This window comes from Phocoena phocoena, chromosome 1 (assembly GCF_963924675.1).
Source record: "Phocoena phocoena chromosome 1, mPhoPho1.1, whole genome shotgun sequence".
Lineage (NCBI taxonomy): Eukaryota > Metazoa > Chordata > Mammalia > Artiodactyla > Phocoenidae > Phocoena > Phocoena phocoena.
The window spans coordinates 114,978,090-114,998,157 of NC_089219.1; the positions used below are offsets into that span (position 1 = coordinate 114,978,090).

At 49.2% G+C, this 20,068-nt stretch overlaps 1 protein-coding gene across 1 annotated transcript; it reads right to left on the reverse strand.

The window, feature by feature from the left end:
* Positions 1-18,903: 18,903 nt before the first annotated feature.
* Positions 18,904-19,474, reverse strand: SMIM42 (small integral membrane protein 42). Its single transcript, XM_065897848.1, is given in 2 exon segments — positions 18,904-19,147; positions 19,422-19,474. Coding segments are annotated over 2 exon segments (297 nt in total).
* Positions 19,475-20,068: the final 594 nt, after the last annotated feature.

Here is a 20,068-nt window from a genome sequence, read left to right on the forward strand (position 1 = left end):
ATACTGTAAAATTAGACTTTAACTAAAATAACAGAACTTGAGTAATCCTTTTAAAATGTAAATCACATCACTTCACTCCTTTGCTCTGGGCCTTATGGCTTCCTATTCCACTTCGAATAAAATCCATACTCCTTTCATTTCCAGCAGGCCCTACCTTAGCTGACCCCTGCCCACCTCCATCCTCACTTTGTCACTTACCACTCTAGTTCCACTGACCTTGCTCTCTTGCTCCCTGGACCGCTTTCTTCAATGAAACTACCTGAAGTTTGGGGGGTGCTTAGGATAGGGAAGAAGCTAGCACTTATTAAGTAAATGTGCCAAGCACTTTCATAAATGTGATTATGTACGACGTTCAGAAGAATGGGCCTCTGAAGCTAGGCCTTAAAGGGAATTCCCCTATCCTCCATCCCAATACCCAGTGGGACAGCTCAGAAGAGCTCAGCAAATAAACCCAAGAAACTTCTGGCCTCAGAGCCCCCAGGCCTCCAGCTGTCTCCTTCTAATAACCCAAAGGGTTATTAACAGTCTCTTCACTTATTAAAATAATTTTTTATCGGTCTGTCTGTATGTCAGAGAAAGGAGCTGGAATCTCAGATCCTGCTTTGAAAGGGCAGCCCCTCACTAGGGTAGGAAAAGAGAGACAAACCTCATTGTTCATGAATTACCCCTTCCTTATGGGAGGACACAGCACCTCCAGCACTGGACACAGGTTTCTCTTGGATTTAAATACTCCATTGGGGGAAGAAAAAAACCTCAGGGCAAATGTAGAAACATTGGGAATTCTGGTCTATTGAGGACAAAAAGCCTTAATATTTGAGTTCAGGCCTGTGGGCTAGCTGTGTAGCTCTAATTCAGGGAGCTGGAGTCTGTCAATGACGATGAACTCCCTGAGGGCAGGGAAACACCTCCACACTTTATATCTGTCACACTTCTTATCTGTCAAAAATCAGTGAACTTACACGACCAGAATGGCATTTTTACAAGGCAGGGAATTGGACCACTGATCTTTGAGTCTCCTTCTAAGCACTAACAACCAGGAGTCCATGTTTTTGGTGTCTTCTTTGGATGGATACCAACCTGGTGGCAATGAAGCAACTCAGATTTTCAGGGCAGTACATTTACAAATGCTCCTCACCATTTTCCATTCAGAACCCTTGGCTTCTGTATAATATTTATGGCAAACCAGTGGCAAGAGGAAGGATTGAAGTTTTTGACCCTAAGGCTTTCCCACCACAGCTTGTTTCCTTCATACTTGGCATGGGCTCAGCACAACATCTCTGACTCCTTCTGGGACTCCATAATCACAGCAAAGAAAAGAAAAGAAAAAAAAAGACTCAACTGACTCCTATTTAAAGACTCATACCAGGAGTTATCTTTTCAAGGAAGACCTCCACCCCCATGTCATCCCATAGCACCCCATTCTAGCCCCCCCCCTGCATTTGTGCTTCTGTCATGTTTTTATACCCAGCACAACTTACCAAGGTATTGACACTTTAAAAAGGAATCGTGGTGCCAGCCGTAAAAGAAATACTTCTTTCTTCCCAAAATATGGTGCCCTCCAGCTAATACCCAATCTCTCTCCTTCCATTCCCAGCCAAGTCTCTGGAAATCCATTGTCTGTTCCTCCTCATTTTTATCACTTCCCCACCTGAACACACTACAGTCTATCTTCTGATCCTGCCAAACCTTCCAATGAGATCTTGCTCTAGTCATCAAATCCAATGGTCGCTTTTCAGTTATTTTCTTCTGTTATAGGATCATTTTTAAACAAAGGTTAAATCATGATTTGCATACACATATAAAATGAATGTGTCAAAAAGTGTATTGAATCCATTAATTAACGAGAGATCCAGTAAAATGTTTTAACGGATTCAAAGGAAAATTCAAAGTACCACACTCAGATAGGTAAACCAGGAATTCTGAAATGAATTTTTTTTTTAATTTATTTATTTCTGGCTGTGTGGGGTCTTCGTTGCTGTGCACGGGCTGCACGGGCTTTCTCTAGTTGCGGCGAGTGGGGGCTACTCTTCGTTGCGGTGAGCAGATTTCTCGTTGTGGTGGCTTCTCTTCTTGCAGAGCACGGGCTCTAGGCGTGTGAGCTTCAGTAGTTGTGGCATGTGGGCTCAGTAGTTGTGGCTCGCGGGCTCTAGAGCGCAGGCTCAGTAGTTGTGGTGCATGGGCTTAGTTGCTCTGTGGCATGTGGGATCTTCCCAGACCAGGGAAACTTCCCAGACCAGGGATCGTCCCCTGCATTGGCAGGCGGATTCTTAACCACTGCACCACCAGGTAAACCCCCTGAAATAAATTTTTGTCCACAAGGCACTAATCAGTTGCACTCTACCATACACAACTGATTTGCATTTCTATGGACAAGAATCCTCTGCATTAACAGTTTTCTACAAATTAGAGGGTTGTAAAATAGCTGATAGACAATGAAAAGCAGAGATAACCTTGATGGGGAAGTTAGACAGGACATGCAATAACCATTTTAGTCCCTTTTAAAGTCTTTCCTGATACTTCCTTGTCCAGTCTGTAGCATTTCACACTAATGGCCATTCCTAAGACTCTCCCTTTTGCTCTGTGGTGTCACCTCGAATTTCCCCCCACCTCTCTGACTACCCCTTCTCTGCTGAAGTGGGCTCCTCTTCCTCTATCTGTCCCTTAAATGCAGGTAGTATCCAGTGTTTTGTCCTGGATCTTCTCCCTCCTCCCTCTACCCACACTTTTGAAGGTAATGTCATCTATTCTTTTGTCTTTAAGCCACCAAGGTTACGCTGATGACTCTCAAACCTCTATCTCCAGCATAGCTTCCTTCAGAGTTGCAGACCTACATTTTTTTACTATTCCCCCAGCACCTCAAATACAACATGATCTACCTACTAAACCCAGGTGGATGGGGTCACCTTTTACCCAGATGCTTAGTCTAAACCCTTGGGAGCCAGGCTTGTCTTTTGCCCCTTCTTCACGCCTCATATCCAATCAGTCACCAAGACCTGCTGATTCTGCTTCCTTGCTTAAGCTCCAGCCTTGCTGCTCTTCCCCATTTCCATTATGGCTGCCTTAGTTCAGACTTTCTTCACTTCTTGTCCGGATTAATATAAGAGCCTCCTATCCAATCTTTCTGTCTCCAGCCTGACCCCATCTAATCCATACTTGACTCGGCTGCTGAGATAATCCTTCTAAAATGCAAATCTGATGTGATACTCTCGTCCCTGAAATCATTCCATGGCTCCCTGTCAAGGTCAGGACAAAATTAAGCCCATTAACAAGTCAGTCGAGGGCTTCCATGAGCTGACCCTCTCTGTCCAGCCTTGTGTCTTGTTGAGTCCCTTCCTAGGGTTTAAGGAGACCACTTGTGAGTCTACTTACAGTTCCCCATCATGTGGGCCATGCCATTTCCTGCCTCCTTGGAATGGGTTCTCTCCTTGAAATACTTGTCCATCCCCTTTCACCTTTTCCTAGCTAACTCCTGAGCTTTGCCTCCTGCCTGGAGATTCTTTTACCTCCTGCCCATGTCTGGATTATGGGCTCCTCCTAGATGCTCCTTTCCTGTGTCCCCATCCCTGCACCCAGGGTCACAGACAAGTTTGTGATTGTTGGCCTATCTCAGGAAAAACTCTGGCTCCCCTGCTTTTCTCTTTCTATGTACTTAGTACACGAGGTTGTCACTGTTTATTTGCATGGCTTCCTCGTGAGTCAGGGGCTGGACTCCACATGTATCCTTTTCCCTCCTCAATGTCTTCCTCCTACACAGTTCCTGAGGATGGCTTATCTCCCCTGGGGAGGTTTTGAAGCCATGTAACTCAGATTGGGACTTGAACCCCCAGTCTTTTAACTGAGATCACACACCTGGTCTCAGGACTTAATGAAGCTCAGGTTCTTGATGTCTCATCAAAGAAAGAATTCAGTGAGACAAAGTGATAGGTAAGAAGTGGATTTATTTAGAGAGAAACACACTGCACAGACATAGTGTGGGTCATCTCAGAAAGCAAGAGGCCTTGAGAGAAACACACTCCATAGACAAGAGTATGGGCCATCTCAGAAGGCGAGAAGCCCTGAAATATGGCATGGTTAGTTTTAATGGGCTGGGTAATTTCCGAGGCTAATGAGTGGGAGGATTATTCCAACTATTTTGAGGAAGGGGTGAAAACTTCCAGGAATTGGGAAGTCTTTGATGGTCCTCCTCAGAACTGTCATGGCGCTGGTGGGTGTGTCACTTAGCAATGCTAATGTATTACAATGAGCATATAATGAGGCTCAAGGTCCACTGGAAGTCAAATTTTCCACCATCTTGGACCTAGTTGGTTCCAACCAGTTTTTGTCATGTCCTATGGCTATGCAATTCTCCCAAAGGTTGTACCCTGCCCCCTTCCCTCCTGTTTCAGCTTCACCTAATATATAGCATCTATATATAGCCCCTCTGCCCTATATAGGATCTCAGATAGGGCAGAACAGAAATTGCAGGAAGCCAATAGTAAGGGGAGGAGAAGAACCTGTGATGAATTGATCTGGACCTCTAGTTTCATTTTTTACACTCATTCATTCTTTCATTCAATGACTCAGTACTGGACACTGTGCTAAGTCTCTGGGGTATGGAGATAAGTAAATAATGCTTTCTGTCCTTCAGAAAAGTGCAGTCCTTGGGGCTTCCCTGGTGGCACAGTGGTTAAGAATCCGCCTGCCAATTCAGGGGACACAGGTTCGATCCCTGGTCCGGGAAGATCCCACATGCCGCGAAGCAACTAAGCCCATGCGCCACAACTATTGAGCCTGTGCTCTAGAGCCCGCGAGCCACAACTACTGAAGCCAGCACACCTACAGCTGGTGCTCCGCAACAAGAGAAGCCCGCGCACTGCAAGGAAGAGCAGCCCCAGCTCGCAGCAACTAGAGAAAGCCCTTGCGCGGCAACGGACACCCAACGGAACCAAAAATAATAAATAAATAAATTTATATATATAAAAAAGAAATGTGCAGTCCAATAGCAGAGACCTGTCTGTGTCCAAATAAATGTAATATGTGATATAACTGCTAAATACTAGGAATCTGAACACAGCGCCACCTTAGCAGAAAGAGAAAGCTATTGCTTGTAACTGTTGGGGGTTCCGAGTGAGAACTGCTGCCCTCTGAGCAGGGACTTGAAGGATGAGAAAGACAGCCTAGTTTTTCACAGGAAGAAGGGCATTCCAGGCAGAAGCAAGTGGCCCAACAAAGACACGGAGCTCTAGGTATGGTTTTCCTGGGATCAGGCAACAGTCACAAACTTGTCTGTGGACTGGATGCAGGTTGGGCATACGGGGGGCAACCCGGTATTTAAAGAGTTCTGAGATTCTCCCGGACCTATCCCCCCGCGCCCTTGACCCCTCGGGCACCCGGTGCAGCCACCCACACCCGGGCAGGGTCTCCAGGCTCCGGGGGCGCCTGGCGCCGGCGGCGCTGCGGACCCGCTGGTAGCAGCGGCGCTGCCTCTGCCCACCGGCAGCCGCGGCCTCCTCCGCGCGCCTCTCCACGCCTGGTTTATTATGCACGAGGCAGGCAATTTGCCTTCCGCCCCGGGGACCCATCTCGGAGACAAGAAGGTAGTTTGTTCTCTGTAATGGCTTCTGCTGGAGTGTGGCGGGGCCGAGGCGCGAGCGGGGAGCCGGAGCAGGGCGGGCGGGGAGCGGGGAGCGGGGAGCGGGGAGTGGGGAGCGCGATGCGCCGAGCGCCCCCCAGCGGCCGTCTGGAGCCCGAAGCCGGCGCCGAGGAGGCTGACTCCTTTTCTCTACCCTTCTTTCTGCTGCCTTCTTTGCTTCTTAAGCGGTTTCCTTTGTTTCTCCCATTTCCCCCTGTCTTTCGGCTTCATATTCCTTGAGCCTTACTTAGTGTTTCCTTCCTTCTCCCTCGTCTCCTCCCCATCACGCTCTTCTTTGTGCGGAGACTGGGGGTGAGAGGGGCAGGAGGGATACAGGGATGATTAAAACAGTCATCTCTCCCAGCATGGAACGCAGCCTCGCCAGGAAGTTTGTCTCACTCCCTTCCCGTTCTAGGCCATCTCTGCCTGTCTTTTTCCCTTTAGCATTTCCCTTTATCAGTTTCTTAGCCAACCCTAACCTCTGTCCTTATGCCCATGGGAAGACACCCCCAGCGCCCTGCCCATCATATTCAGGTGGTGAAAATCGAGACTGATCCCAAGAATGAGCACCCATTTCTCCTGAGATGTTGCCCATTGCCTCCTCATTCACCAGAGGTGTTTCCTTCCTGAAGCCTAAAGTCTCCCAGGAGAGAGGGAGAGAGAGAGAGGGAGAGAGAGAGGGACTGGCAGGCTGGCACCTCCTGGGATGATCTCTTCCCAGTGAGGGGTGACTAAATCAGACAGTTGACCATCTTCTCAGCTGTAAGGTTCTTCCACAAGGCTCAGGAAGAAGCTGGAAGCTGTCTGTCCCAGGGGTCCCCATGAGGAATTATTCCCCGATTTCATCACCCCCAGCCCTTTACCTGCGCCATCAACACCCCCAGGTCAGGCAGTGGAACTTGTGTCCATGCAGACATCTGCATAGCAGGATATGAACACTGAGGGAACAGTGAGTGCATGCTATTTACATTCAGGTGAATGAGCTGTGTGCTCCTAATGGCTTATCGCCCCTCTGAATCTCAGATCTCTCATCCGTAAAATAAGGAGGTTGCACTGGATGGATTCCGAGATCTACAAACTGTGCTAATCCATGACTCAACGTTAGGGGTAGAGACTATCCCAGAATACCCCAGTCAGGGAAATGTCCTCTGTGCTCATGGATTCAGAAAGTTTCCCTGTGCAAGGGGAGTCCGTGAGTCATCTGAACTAGTGGAAGGGGGTGGTGGGGTAGGCTGGGGCAGATTCGAGTCTGAAAGAAGCAGGGGAAGAGGGGCTGAGCTGGGGTACAAGTGTAGCCACAGGGAGAGAGTGTGGGGACTGCAATGGTTAGAAAGTAAAAGGGTGGAGGGCTGAAGCCCAGAGCTTGAGGACACCTCAGGTGATGTTCTCAGTGTGGAGGAAGTCGAAAGGCTCCTGGGCATCAAGGAGGGAGTGGCAGGAGGAACCAGAAGGGCCCCAGCAGGCTGGGAAGAAGAGAACAAAGAGGTGCCCAGGCCAGGAACTGAACAGGGACAGTGGTCCAGGAGCCTGAAGGACATGTGGCTTGGAGAGTGAGGGGGAGCTGTGTGGTGGAGGACCTGGACCTTGCTGCTGAATCTCCTCCAAGCCTGTTGTCATCTGAGGACCCTGTCCCCTGAGGTTTGCTGGACTTCCCAACAGTGCAGGGGCACCTCCTCCAAAGAACTTGAGGGTTTATGCTCAAGGCATCGCCTCTTCCTTCTCAGGAAAGGATAAGCGGCTTCTAATTGAAAGGCAAGAAGACCCTGGGCATGTGTGTTTGCGTGGGGGCAAGTGTGTGCACAGGGGATCCTGTGTAGGGGATGGGGTGTGCCTGGGCTGGGGCAGGGGACTGTGCAGGAATGGGGCTGCTGCTGGGGCTGCGTGGGACTTGCGAGTACCTGCCAGAGTCCAGCCACAGCTCTGGGGAAAGAGGGAGGAGTCAAGGGAGGGCTGAGAACCAGGGAGAGGAGCCGGCCCAGGCTGCGTGCAGTGGCGAGAGGAGAATGAATGGGCCTGACCAGGATGAGGAACCTTTCCTCAGTTACAGATCTTATGAAAGAGAACAAAGGAGCAGGGGGGAGGCACAGCACGGAGGGAGAGAGACGCCAAATGGAGGAGGAGGTTGGAAGAGAGAGGGCAAGTAGGAGAATGACAGAGCCCAGTTCAGCTCAGTAATACTTGTGTACCTGCTCTGGGCACTGTGGGGAAGGAAGAGGCAGTTCTGGCCTTTAGGGTAGGGGAGCAGATGCAACCACAGGTAATTCCACTATGAGATGCGGGGGCGGTGCGGGGGGGAGCTGCTAATCTCGCCTGGGGTTTCAGAGGAGGCCGCAGGGAAGAATGAGCAAAAGACTTAGATATCCTATATAGATACAGTGAGAGGAGGAGTGTGGCAGGTAGCAATCTGTTTTGAGGGGCAAAGGAGGCCAAGCTCAATGCTAAGGAACGTGGCCCAAGAGAGAATTATTGGTCACGGAAGTCTCACGAGGGCCATCCCTGCCCCTCAGCGGAGGAAGTCAATCACTCTGCCTTGGTGGGCCGCCCAGGGGACGCTCACATATTCTGCTCTGCTCTTTGGTGATACAGACCAAACTATGTCACACCCAGTGCCAGACCTCCCATCGGTGCTCAACAGATGCTCCATGAATAAATAACTGAACCAAGCAGCGTGCCTTGCACCAAGCAAGATCCCTCCAAGGAAGACAATTATTTTTTCAATTTTATTGACGAGGGAGTCGAGGCTCTCTCTCAGCTTTGGGAAGAGAATTTAAAACTAAATTCATAGTTTCCCTGGGCTTGAGCAGTCTGTTTTTCTTTCTTTAAAAAAAAAAGAAAGAAAAGAAAAGCTTAATATGATCATAGGTTTGATTTATTTTTATCAGCTTCCATCCTGGTCAAAATAAAAGAATTATAAATTCAAGATTACAGTGAAAATCACTACCATGTTAATTTTTTTAAAGAAGTGTAAGAAGTTCGTAGGCTATATACATTGCCTTCCACGTTTTCTCCTGTGAATGTTAAAAAATAAATAAAATAAAATCCGGGACTTCCTTGGTGGCACAGTGGTTAAGAATCCGCCTGCCAATGCAGGAGACAGGTTCTATCCCTGGTCGGGGAAGACCCCACATGCCGCGGAGCAACTAAGCCCATGTGCCACAACTACTGAGCCTGCGCTCTAGAGCCCGCGAGCCACAACTACTGAAGCCCGTGTGCCTAGAGCCCGTGCTCTGCAACAAGAGAAGCCACCGCAATGAGAAGCCCGCGCACCGCAACGAAGAGTGGCCCCCACTCGCGGCAACTAGAGAAAGCCCGTGAGCAGCAACGAAGACCCAACACAGCCATAAATAAATAAAAAAATATAAATAAATAAATTTATTTTTAAAAAGTCCTGTCATGCAATAGAAATGGTTTTAATTGGAAGGGGAAGGAAAAAGGGGAAGAGAGTGGGAGTGGGGAGAATGCAGGCAGGAACCTGGGAGATGGGGAGACACCCCCGTGAGAAACTGGAATTCTTATCAGTTCCCAGAATAGAACCAGGGGGGCCAGTTGAGGCCCCTCCAGGCTGTGGGCGTCTTCTCCTCCAGGGGGCGCAGCAGAGCACCCTGTGTCTGGTCCGCACGGCCCCTGGGGCTCTGGCCTGTGGCTTCCCATAGAGCAACTAGTTTTGGACCAGGCACTCGGAGGGCACTGACTCTCCCTGCGTCTGTCATCGTCTAAGAGAGCCACAACACAAGTCCAGAAAAGCCTTTGCGCTTCAGCCAGAGCCCGCCGCAGTCCCTCCTGGCTCCACTGTCCTCCCAGCTGTGGATGAGTAATGGGTCAGCCGGGCTCAGCATCACCCCCTCCCACTCTTCCACGCACCCCCGCGCCCTCCTCCCCTCCACCATACGCAGGGTCTGGAGACCCTTACCGGGAGAAGGGGAAGGCAGGGCACAATTTGTCTTTCTGTAATTATCTGTCAGGTACAGCTTGTGAAGCCTCAGCCGCCTCCCACCAACCATGCAAGAAAATAAATTACATACACACGGAGACACGGATGGCACGGTCTTGCCCTCCACCCCCAGCCGGCTCAGTTCCGGGAGAAAAGCTCTGCTCAGGCGAGCCCAGGACTGCTGATACCTGCACTGCGGGCCCCGCCGGCCAGACACGCATTCTCCCTCCTCCCGGCCCTGACACGTTTGCTTTCATCTTTCAGCCTGAGTTCCTTGCTGGCGAGAAGGGGAAGATCCATTTGGCCTCTAAGAGGTCGTGGTTGCCGAGAAAGAAAGAAAAACACATTTTTGGCCATTTCTGGTGAGAGGAATTGGAGGTGGGAGAGAGGCCTTAGAGTTGTCTGTAATTTCTAAAATGGACTGTAAGGCAAGCACAGTGCAATGACTGAGTCTCTTCTCTGTAACAGTGATGGCAGCCACTGTACGTAGGGCCAGCGGATCCAGGCACCATGCTAAGCTCTTAACACATGTTGTTTCATGGAGCCCCACAAGGAAACCCCGTGGAACGGGTGTTTTTATCCGCACTGTGGAGATGAGTACTCGGAGACTCAGAGAAGTCGAGCGACCTGCCCTCTGTCACACAGCTGGTTGTGCCTGACTTGAGGCCCAGCTCTTCATTGTTATGGGGTGGGGCTCCGTGGAGCTCTAGCTCTTGAAGGCAGAGGAGCAGGGGGTGGGCTCTTGTTATTTCCTCTTTAAAATATGCATAATATTGGGCTTCCCTGGTGGCGCGGTGGTTGAGAGTCCGCCTGCCGATGTAGGGGACACGGGTTCGTGCCCCGGTCTGGGAAGATCCCACATGCCGCGGAGTGGCTGGGCCCGTGAGCCATGGCCGCTGAGCCTGCGCGTCCGGAGCCTGTGCTCCGCAACGGGAGAGGCCACAGCAGTGAGAGGCCACGTACCGCAAAAAAAAAAAAGAAAAAATATGCATAATATGATCATCTTCTCTGAATCCCTGTGACAGTTAAAGATAGCAAGTCTTGGTATTTGTAGGAGCTGGAGAAACGAGGTACCTCACCCTCTGCCCTCTCTTCAGTGTCCCTCCATAGGCAGGGAGCTCGGTGCTGTGAGCCTGGTTGGACACAGACATCCTTGAGGACTCAGAGGAACATTGTGGGTCAGGGGTCCTGATCCTTTCTGTGCGCAGGACCCCTCTGTCGGTTTGGTGAAGTCCTCGGGCTCCTCTTCACAACGTTCCCAAATGCATACACTGAAATACGTAAGATTACAAAGGAAGCCAATTATCCTGAAATACGGTTATTGAAAGAGTCACGGAAACCAAATTTGTGACATAGTAATCTACCACCTACTTTAACAATGCATTCAATAACCAGGTCTAGCAGCAGATCTAGTAACTACCATAATTTCCAGGTTGTGATGAGTGTAACGATATTTCAAGAGATCGGCGGCAACTGATAGAATATGAAAGCATCTTGATTTTTATTAGTGCCAGAAGCACAGGTATTGCTAATCTTACTGGGGCTCGTAGAGGAATACTAAATTCACTTAGCGGTTCATGAAAATGCATCTTTTTCCCCAATTCAAGTTCCCAGACCCCACCATAAATCTAACCATGGAGTCCAAGTTAAGAGAGGTAGCAGCTAGCTGACATACATGTTAATATGAATTAAAAGTGCAACCAAGGACCAGCGTGTTTCAGGGACCTGCCTGACAGCCCTAAGGAGTGAGCCACGGAAGTTAGCTCAAACTCTTCAGCGCCCCTGACTCTGCTCCTAGGTGGTCTCCACCTCACCGTGGCCGCTTTTTCCTCTGCCCTCTGCCGTTGAGGTAAACACAGCCCCCCTCTGTTGGGCTCTGCTCCCCTCGCCCCTCGGCCCTGCACTCTACCCTCGGCTACCACGTGGCTCGTGTGGCTCCACGTGGCTCCACATGGCTCACTGCTGCACAGCTGTGAGGAAACTGGGAGGGTCTGGGCTGGGTGGCAGGAGGGAGCTGGGCTCAGAGCAGTGGTGCCAGGTCCTCCACGCTGAAGAAAAAGGCCAGTTTGCCATTCAGGTGGGACAAGAAAAAGCAGCTGGCATTTACTAGAGGGTGAGGAAGTGGGGGCTGGGATCCCTCAGGCTGGACAAATGGGGCCATGCAAGGCCTTTGGCGATGAAGCTGCCCACATAACATCCTCGGGATTCGAAATGGAGGGGATTCCTTCACCGCCCCAGTCTCCTGGGGCTGCACCATGGAAAGAATGCGAACCTTGGATTCAGAGGGTCTGGCTGTACCCCTGACTTGCCATGAGACCTTGAGCAAATTACTTGACTTCTTTGTGCCTGTTTTGTCAACTGTGAAAGAAGACTAATGAGAGCATCTTCCTCTCTGTTCTCAGGAGGAGGTGGGGTGGTGGGGGGAGAATGTAAGGCAAAACTGCTTTGTAATCTCTAAAGTGTTTTATCGGTGTTAATTATTATTAACGGGAAAGTACTCTTCTTCCCAGGTCATATTTGTATGGTTGTCTTCTAGAGCCATCTTATTTGAGATTTTTTTTCTTTTTTTTGCGGTACGAGGGCCTCTCACTGCTGTGGCCTCTCCCGCTGCGGAGCACAGGCTCGGGACGCGCAGGCTCAGCGGCCATGGCTCACGGGCCCAGCTGCTCCGCGGCATGTGGGATCTTCCCGGACCGGGGCACGAACCCGTGTCCCCTGCATCGGCAGGCAGACTCTCACCCACTGCGCCACCAGGAAAGCCCCTGAGATACATTATTAAAGGGCTTATAGCACCTCTGACTTCACAAAGATTCTTTGCATCTTTCTCCTTAGAACCTCGTAATCCTATGAGATGGGTATATTTTTTTCAACTTTACTGATGAGGAAACTGAGGTTCACTTATACAAGGATTTAGTGGCTGAGTGCGTCCAGGAATCCATCTTATGACTCCTTCCAGCATTTGCTTTCATTGTAATTGAGACGGGCTCATTGGAGGGTGGAGACAGCAGTGATAAAAAGGGCCTGGGGAGGTAATACGACGTTGGAATCCTTACTCGAAGGAAAACCGGTAACTGGCACTCTTCACGGTTGTTTCTCATGTTCTTGGTTTATCATCCTTGTGGCCAGGTCGGCTGCCCTTACGTACTCGTTGATGGGGAATGTCACGGAGGCTTCAGGGAGACACTCTCTGAAGTGACTTTTTCTGTTCTTGAAGCGCCAAGCTTATTTTTTGTCTTGAGCTGGCAGTGCTGCCTCTACTTGTGGGGGCATGCTGCCCTCAGGTGGTAACAGTGGTGAACTACAAGTGCACAAACGTGTCTGGGCCCTCACAGTGGCGCAAGGCGATGTAGTAGAATTGCCACTCTGTTTGGTGACCTCGATGCGGGGATCTGCCTCAGGCACAGATGGGGACTTTGTGCATGCAGACATTGGCTTCCAGCAGCAAAGCATCTTCATACTACACAATGCTTCACCCCCCAGATCCCAGACTTTTTTGCTTTCTGAGCCCCTAGAGAAAGCCAAGAACAGCCCTGAGGTGAGGCTGGAAAGGCCATTGTTCAAGAAACACAATACCGTGAAATCTTGAGCAGTACCTTTTTTTTAGGTCTCAAACTATTCTGTGAGATGTTATATGCCCATTTTGCAGATAAGGAAATGGAGACCTAGAGAGTTTAAATCACTGTTTCTCAAACTTTTTAGTTTGATTATCCTGTTACACTCTTAAGAAGTATGGAGGGGACTTCCCTGGTGGCACAGTGGCTAGGACTCTGCTCACCCAATGCAGGGGGCCCGGGTTTGATCCCTGGTCAGGGAACTAGATCCCACGTGCATGCCGCAACTAAGAGTTCGCATGCCACAACTAAGGAGCCAGCTTGCTGCAACTAAGGAGCCCGTGTGCTGCAACTAAGGAGCTGGTGAGCTGCAACTAAGGAGCTCTGGAGTCACAACTAAGGAGTCCACCTACTACAACTAAGACCTGGTGCAACCAAATAAATAAATATTAAAAAAAAAAAAGTTTGGAGAACTCCAAGGAGCTTTTCTTTATGTGGGTTATATTATCCATGTTCACCATATTAGAAATTAACACTGAATTAAAAAGAACCTATTCATAAAAGTCATAAAAATAACAATAATAAATTTATTTTTGAAAGAAGGAAGAATAGCATTGTTTCATATTTTTGCAAATCTCTTTAACACTAGACTTATTAGGAGACATGTCATGTAACCTCTCAAAAATTCATGAGGGAATGAGAGTGAAAAAGGAAAATAATAATTTACTGTTTTTATGAAAATAGTTTCAATCTCGCAGATGCCCAGAGAGGGTCTTGGGGGACCCCCAGGGATCCCAGGACCATACTTTAAGAGTCACTGGCTTAAATAATTTGCCTGTGGTGCATAGCTAGTGTGAAGTGGCGCAACTAGGATTTCACACCGGGCTTGTCTGATCTCACAGTACATCCTCTGGCCACTCTTTCACATTCACTGCCTCCCTCATTTACCTCTGGGCATCAGGGGCCTCCTCCGTAAAAGAGAGTGGGATTCTGGATGGCTTAAGGCCCTTCTGGGGCTGACGCTTCATGATTCTGTCTGGACCGTGGCAGCTCTGGGCAGCTCTGATTCCAAGGCTGCTTCCAGCTTAGGGAATCCACAGTGTTTGAGATTCAGTGGACTGGAACAGTTAGAGCATCTAAAGGAACAGAGAAAGACCCGTGGGGGTCTCCTCACATACTCTTGAGAAGACAGCTCTGTGAGTCTAAACTTTTCCGAGGATACAGATGTCTCACCCCACCCTCAGCTTGTGGCATCATCCGTTCCAGCCCCTGACACAGTCACTCAGCCCTCAGGGCTGGGAGAATGGGAATGGGCAGAGGTCCCCATCCCTTTGGCCTGCTTTCAGACAAAAGTTTTGAGGATGTACTCCTCTGAATTCCACTCACCCTCCTTCTTCATACCCCGCCTTAAAAAACGATTGAGCAGAGAAAGGTTTACGAATGGACAGGAATAGAATGGGCAAAGTCACAGAAACAGTAGTGCCAGGAACTTTGGGGAGTTTGTTATTCAACTGGCATTTTAACTGGTCTTCTTACTCAGTCTCTCCCTTCTCCCATTTGTCTTACACTTTGACTATACCCGATTAATCTTGTTTAATGTTTATTTCACTTGTCACTCCCCTCATCAAAAACCTTCCCTGAGTCCCTCTTAGTTGAAATCCAACACCCTCATCTGGCATTCAAGGCCCTTTCCCATTGGCTAGTACTCTTTTCTTTGACCTGATTTCCCATTGTTTCCCTACATGCATCGTGTGGCTGACTCACTGTCCCTTATGTCTGTCACGTTCTCCCTCCCACTCCTAAATCCAAGCCATACATTTTTCTAATATTCCCCCTGTTTCAGGAAGCAACCCCCCCCCCCCCCGCATCGAGCTAGCACACAGGGGCTCCCCAGGTGTCAGAACGCTTAGAGCATTCCATTATTACCCACCCTTGGCCTTTCTCAGAAACCACCTGGCACTGAGATTGGGGAAGCCCTCAGCCACATTTGGCTCAGAAGCTCCCTGAAAAAGGGAGCAGCATCTTATCCTTTTCCACTGCCTTTTCCCTTTGGTCCCCATTACTCACTGGATGTGTTATGGTGGTTGGTACTTGTTGGTTTCATCCCTCCAAGTGCAGGAGATGGAGCTGCAGACGGACCTCTCTGAAGGTTCTGGGGAGAAAACAGAAGAGGAGGCAACACAGGAGAATGCAGGGCACAATACGAACTCGGGCTAATGGCATTTTAGAGCAAAGAGACTTCTGATAGGGAAAGAAGAGCTGCCTCAAAGCAGGCGATGTCTTACTCCTCCGTGAACACGGGAGGCAGCAAGGGAGAGGAAAAATAAGCTGGCTTTTCTGTGAGACTTGATCAGACAGTCAGCCTCTCTGAGTCTCTGAGCCTCACTCAACTTCCCACCTGCGTGCATAATGTCCTTTTCATAGGGTAGTTAAGCGGAACAGAAATACTGTTAAGAGCTAGTGTATGATTGATGATCAAAAATGATGAAATTTGCAGCTCAGGAGATCTTCTGGATAAGAGCTTCCCATTATCGTGGATAACCTGATTATCGTCTGTTGGGAACGAACTCCCCAACTCTCAGAGTGTGAAGGAGAGAAGATCCCGCTGTCTAGTGGTTGCTGCAGGGACCACGTTTGCTAGCCCTCTGCTGCCACCAGGTGGCCATAGCTTAAAATGCAGTCTGGCTGATTTGTTAGTAAGTTCCCAGTAAGGATAAAACTGAGGAGACTTGGGTGCACGAGGAGTTGGAGGAACAAGAAGATCCTGGAGGACAGAAGAAAATGGGAGGAGGGTAACTTAGAGTCCCTGGGTAGCAGGGACTGGCCCAGGAGTCTGGTAATCATGCACAAGGCTGTTAAATTAAGGAACCGTGGAGGACTGCCCCCACTCCACCATCCCCACCCACTCCACAATCATCCCAATTAGTACTGCCCACTGGGGTGTCGTGAGATCCAGCCCCACAGACGTCTCCAGCTCTATATGGTTCCATTCTAGCACTCCAGAACCACCATCTTTCTAGCCCGTGAATACAACAGACTCCTCCCCTTACAGGGCTTTGCACATGCTGCTCTCTAGAACACGGGTCCCCAACCCCTGGGCCGTGGACCGGTACCAGTCTGTGGCCTGTTAGGAACCAGGCCGCACAGCAGGAGGTGAGCGGCGGGTGAGTGAGTGAAGCTTCATCTGTATTTACAGCCGCTCCCCGTGGCTCACATTACCGCCTGAGTTCCGCCTCCGGTCAGATCAGCCACGGCATTAGATTCTCATAGGAGCGCGAACCCTACTGTGAACTGTGCCTGTGATGGATCTAGGGATCTAGGTTGTGTGCTCTTTATGAGAATCTAATGCCTGATGATCTGAGGTGGAGCTGGGGCAGTGACGCTAGCACTGGGGAGCGGCTGCAAATACAGATTTTCATTAGCAGAGAGGTTTGACTGCACAGAGACCCTAATGAATCAATTGCTTGCAGACTCCTATCAAAACCCTATCAGGGCTTCCCTGGTGGCGCAGTGGTTGAGAGTCCGCCTGCCGATGCAGGGGACACGGGTTCGTGCCCCGGTCCGGGAAGATCCCACATGCCGCGGAGCGGCTGGCCCCGTGAGCCATGGCGGCTGAGACCGCATCCGGAGCAACGGGAGAGGCCACAACAGTGAGAGGCCCGCATACCGCAAAAAAACAAAAAACAAAAAACAAAAACCCTATCCGTGAGTGACAAGTGAAAACAAGCTCAGGGCTCCCACTGATTCTGCATTACGGAGAGTTGTAGAATTACTTCATTATATGTCCCAATGTAATAATAATAGAAATAAAGAGCACAGTAAATGTAATGTGCGTGAATCATCCCAAAACCATCCCTCCCCCGCCACCCCCGCCCCTGGTCCGTGGAAAAATTGTCTTCTGTGAAACCGGTCCCTGGTGCCAAAAAGGTTGGGGACCACTAGCCTAGAAGACCACACCCCTCCACCCCCACCATCCCCGTGTCTAACTTCCACTCGCTTCTCAGCTCTCAGCCCAGGCATGACTTCCTCAGGTAAGCCTTCCCCAGTCAGCTTCCTTTGGTACACGCTCTCATGAAGCCAAATTCTTTTCAGAGCACTGTTCTCAGCTGATAATGAAGCATTCATCCATGTGATTAGTTCGTTAGCATCCATCTCTCACTGTGCTGTGTGGGCTGTAGGAGACGCGGCCCCTTTCTGTCGTATCCCTAGCACATGGGACAGAACCTGATACAAAGCAAAGCCTCAATAACCATCTGATGGATGAACAGAGGCATTTGTAGGATAGGAAAGAAAGATCTGGAGAGTGTTAGGAGTAGTGAGGATCTTTCTACCAACTCTGAGGCTTGACAGATCTTTTCTGGGCTGCCCCCTCCTCAAAAGAAGATGCATGGGAACCCCGCACACTCATTTCCCACTCCACTCCACTCCACCACACCCCACCCCTGCCTACTTCCCAAGCAGGCTTGCTGGACTGAGAAAAAGTGTGATAGTCAGCTTGAAGGGAAGGCTAGTCTCTCTGATAAAGGAGTCCACTCTACCAGCCGGGAGAGGGATATGTCTTCCTTGGTCATGACGTTTTGGGTCCTATTGTAGGCCACTTGTAATCAGTCTCTGCTAAAGCTGGTCAACCACCAAAACAAACACCACCACCACCAGGCACTGGAGGGGCAGGTGGGCTCCCCTTGGGTCTGGTAGCAATACTAACCTTTCCTCAGCCCCAAGTGACGAAGCTCCTTAATTTCTATGGGTTAAAGTGGAAGGGAATTAATGACCCAGATCCAGAGTACACAGCCCAGAAAGCGGGGGTGGGGGGGACTTATCTTTAGAGAGGCATGGACAGACACAGTCCCATGATTCTAAGCAGTGAGAAAAGCTTCTGAAGGAGGGGCTCTTGGCCCAAGACTCCAGAGTCAAATGTATGTGAGGGAAGAGACAAGGGGCCATCTGATAGGACGCTTCCAAGAGGAAGGGTTAACAGTAGGGTTGGACATAGAGGGTCTTCTCCTAGAAAAATACTAATTCCTTCTAGGCTAATGTCAAATGCTCCATAGAGTAACCCAAACCTGATTGGATGAGGGAACGGATTTTCAAAACACTGTGGCTTTAGTTTGGATTTCATTTGAAAAAGATGTTAATGTGTTCCAAACTCAGAAAAGATTTTAAAAATCAAACAAAATTATGGCTTTAGAATATGCTATCTTTAAAATTTACCAACCTACAAAGTTGGAGGATGGGGAAGAAGAGAGAAAAGTACTTGGTGCTTCAAATAGTTTTGTAAGAGGAAATACTCTTTGTTCTCAGAACTAGGTGAGGAAGAGGGAGAATTTTACTTAGAATTCAGAGTAGGTGAGCTGTTTCTCTTTCAAGGATCTTCTGGAACTGAGCTTCCAGTATGGTTTTATTGTCGATTTGAAGATGCTGTGAGCTCCCAATAATTTCAATATCCAGGAGTCAACACATACCTAATATAAAAAGGAAAATTTGGGCTTGGTAATCAATTTTCAATTCTCCGTGAGTTTGGTTCTTTCCTCTGTTAATGCAGAAATCAAGAGCCATTTATAATTTCGGTCTGGAAGATTCCACAGAGGGAAGACATTTAAACTCAGGAGGCTGGAGAAGCCAAAGAGCAGCAGGTGAGTATGAATTATAACGGAGGCGGTGGTGGAGGAGGGAAATGAGGCCTGGGGGGGAGCCTCTGGCATTGGGGGGTAGGGTGGCTCAAGCAGCTCTTCCTTCCCAGGCTCTACCTCCTGCCTTTTGGGCCTCCAGGTCTTCACCTCAATGGAGTCTCCACCAAGAACCGCAGACCTTCATGCCAGCGGTGTTGCCTCCTTTCTTCGGTCTGGTTCTCTGTTCTTGTTGCCTTTGTCTTAGGTTACTTTCCAGACCAGGATGAGTAGAGTCATCAGGAGTGAAATGAAGGAGAGAATTTTTACTAGGTAAGCAGGATCAGATACGGCAGTGGTGAGTGTACCCTTGTCCCATAAGAAGGCTGGAAGTTGTGGGGAAGAAATAGATTTCCCAAAGAGAGCTGAGATATATGGTAGAAGCAGACTGCCCACACAACCAAGAAAACACCGAGAGAATTGGTCTTGCTCTTTGTTATAGCCTAGGAATGAGTGTCACACTATTGATCCTGTTGCTCACATGGGGTCATTTTCCTTCCGATGTAACTGAGCAGGCAGAGCAGTTTGCTCAGCAAGGTTGAACGGCTGCTTCCAATGCAAATACAGTCCTGAGATGATAGTTCAATTTGCAAAACTATTGAGTGGTAGGTGGGGCTTCTGAGGCTTTGTGATGTCACTTGAGGATAAGGCTAGGGTCTGACCTGAAGGTTCCGGGTCCAGAAACTTCCATCTTCTGGGCATCACCTCCCTTCATGTCTAGCCTCCAGATTGAAAAGACAGTTCCCTAATTGCCTGAGAAGTTGTCCCTTCAATCCTCTTTCATTTATTTTACTTATTTTTTAAATTTTTAAAAATTTTTATTTTTTCGGTATGCGGGCTTCTCCCGTTGTGGAGCGCAGGCTCCGGACGCGCAGGCTCAGCGGCCATGGCTCACGGGCCCAGCCACTCCGCGGCATGTGGGATCTTTCCGGACCAGGGCATGAACCCACGTCCCCTGCATCGGCAGGTGGACTCTCAACCACTGCGCCACCAGGAAAGCCCTTTCATTTATTTATTAAAAATTTTTTTCATTTTGAAGTTATTTTACATATATCGGAAGTTACAAAGATAACACAGAGAAGTTCCATGTATCCTTCACCCAGTGTCCCCCAGTGGCTTATCTTGTGTAACTATAGTACAAAATCAAAACCAGTAGATGGACACTGAAATAAATGTGTGCATATAGTTATATGGCATTTTATCATACAAGTAAATTCTGGTAGCCATGCTGAAATCAAGACACAGAATGATTCCATCATCATGAAGAACTATTGTTCCCATTCTGCCAGTGGGAGACACGTGTAGAAAC